This window comes from Austrofundulus limnaeus, unplaced genomic scaffold (genome assembly GCF_001266775.1).
Source record: "Austrofundulus limnaeus strain Quisiro unplaced genomic scaffold, Austrofundulus_limnaeus-1.0 Scaffold141, whole genome shotgun sequence".
Classification (NCBI taxonomy): Eukaryota; Metazoa; Chordata; class Actinopteri; order Cyprinodontiformes; family Rivulidae; genus Austrofundulus; species Austrofundulus limnaeus.
Window position 1 is genome coordinate 673,413 of NW_013952543.1, and position 1,894 is coordinate 675,306.

Below are 1,894 nucleotides of genomic sequence, written 5' to 3' on the forward strand. Positions count from 1 at the left end.
TCTGTGAAGGCTCCAAGACCCTCTACAAGGTCACCTCAACTGAATAAACATAAGAGTTTTCAACTGAATGATATGAAGAGAAAGACAACTAAAATAGACACTTCCATGCTCCTAAATGTTGACTAGAAAATGATGTTTGCATGGTTTTAAAGGGTTAAACAATTTAGAGATGGCCACATCGCTCGTGTTTATCTTGAATGCCTCGACTTGTCTGAGTGACCTTGTAGAGCAATCTGCCTCGATGCATTAAGCACTACTAGGAGACGGAGGAATGGAATCTAATTGCATAATAGGTTTGACTGCACCTCAAGAGAAGACCAAACACTCACGCACACACAGACACACAAACACGTACACACAGAGAAAAACAAACATGTGGGTGGGTGCTCTTCTGGTCCTCTTGACCATGTTTAAGGTAGTTGCCCCCTGGTGGTGGTGATGTTGATAGCAGCTGGCTGAGAGTGGGGCACGGCGCCTCACTCAGACAGACACCCATCCAGGCCAACCGGTGCACCGTGGCGGTCTTTGACGTAGCCATTGTGGAGGCCATTGCTGGGCAGAGGGGAGCAGGCGGCGGTGATACCGCAGTGCTTCAGCAGGTTCAGACCCGCAGTGGAGGACACTGTGGGGGAGGAGGAGGAGCAGGAGGAAGGGTCCCGCTGAGGGAAAGGCTTCATGGTGGATAGGATCAGAGCCAGGCAGTCAGCCACATCCTTGTTGGGAGCACAGGCCAGAGCTGGGGTGTGGCCTGGTCAACAACACAACCACATCAGTACATGACACTGTTCTCTAAGCTGCTCTAACTAATGTTTTATTTGGGAATATCAAGAGGTCCATCTCAGATAAATTAATAGGAAACTATAATCCAACTTTTTTTTTTAAAAATTTTCCTCATCTTTTTGGAGGATTTTGTAATTTTTAGAAATAACGTTTTAGTTTGACAGCTCAAAACGAAGCAACAAAACTAACTTTAAATGCAACAATACTGGATTACTGACTTGTTGAACAAAGTCTTTTTATGGCCGATGCAGATTTTAGAAATCTGAGCCAATGACTTTTCTACATAACATGCTTAATTTAAATGTATATTGAACAACCTTTACAAGAACTTGTACACAAAAAATGATTTCATTGCCTTTTTAATTTCAAGTTTTATCAGTGACCCTTTTAGGTTTTTCTATCTTTAAAGAAAACCTATAAATACATTTGTCCATGTCTGCATATTAATAAAAATATATAAACCAGTTAAAGTTTCAGAGCGTCTCACCTTCCTCGTCCACAGCCAGGACTGTGGCTCCTCTGCTCAGCAGTGCCTGCACCACCGTAGCCAGGCCGTTTCGAGCTGCAAGATGGAGAGGCCTGGACAAGGAGGGCCATGAGAAACAGATGCAGATTAAATAACTGTTTATGTGCTATACTTCTTACATTTATTAAATAAATCATGAAGCAGTATAAATATGAAAAACATTTTCTAACGGCAAACATTTCAAACTACTACTGATACTAATACTTCATTTTAATATTAATAACGGTACAAGAAATCTGTTATCGATAAATTAGTCATCCCTTTTTAATATTTAGTTTACTGTGGAACATCAAACACAAACTGTTCTAAATTAATGGCACAATAAGCAGAATTTACAAACTCCATGTAGTAAATTATTGTGGATCAAAATATCCTTAAAAATAGAAAGAAAGAAAATATACAGCAGCCAAGACAAAGTAGTTACAGTTTAAAAAAAATACTAATTTCAAAGCTACTGAGGATAGTCAGAATGTGAAACTGTAAAATTTAGATTCCTACTTCAGGAAACACTACCTTTAAAATATGAAACTACTACACATCCCCTCTCTCTCACACACACACACACACACACACACACACACACACACA

The 1,894-nt window shown here is 40.1% G+C and overlaps 1 protein-coding gene across 3 annotated transcripts in view; it reads right to left on the minus strand.

The window, feature by feature from the left end:
* Positions 1-1,894, minus strand: part of ankrd52a (ankyrin repeat domain 52a) — a 34,396-nt gene that overhangs the window by 7,032 nt on the left and 25,470 nt on the right. For 2 of the 3 annotated variants that reach the window (XM_014016243.1, XM_014016241.1), the window contains exons 27-28: positions 1,268-1,359; positions 251-748 (exon numbers count right to left, since the gene is read on the minus strand). In XM_014016243.1, the coding sequence (XP_013871697.1) occupies positions 477-748; positions 1,268-1,359 (364 nt within the window). In that variant the 3' untranslated portion in view covers positions 251-476. Of the gene's footprint in view, positions 1-250; positions 749-1,267; positions 1,360-1,894 lie in introns of those variants that run through there. The other variant, XM_014016244.1, reaches the window with a different exon arrangement.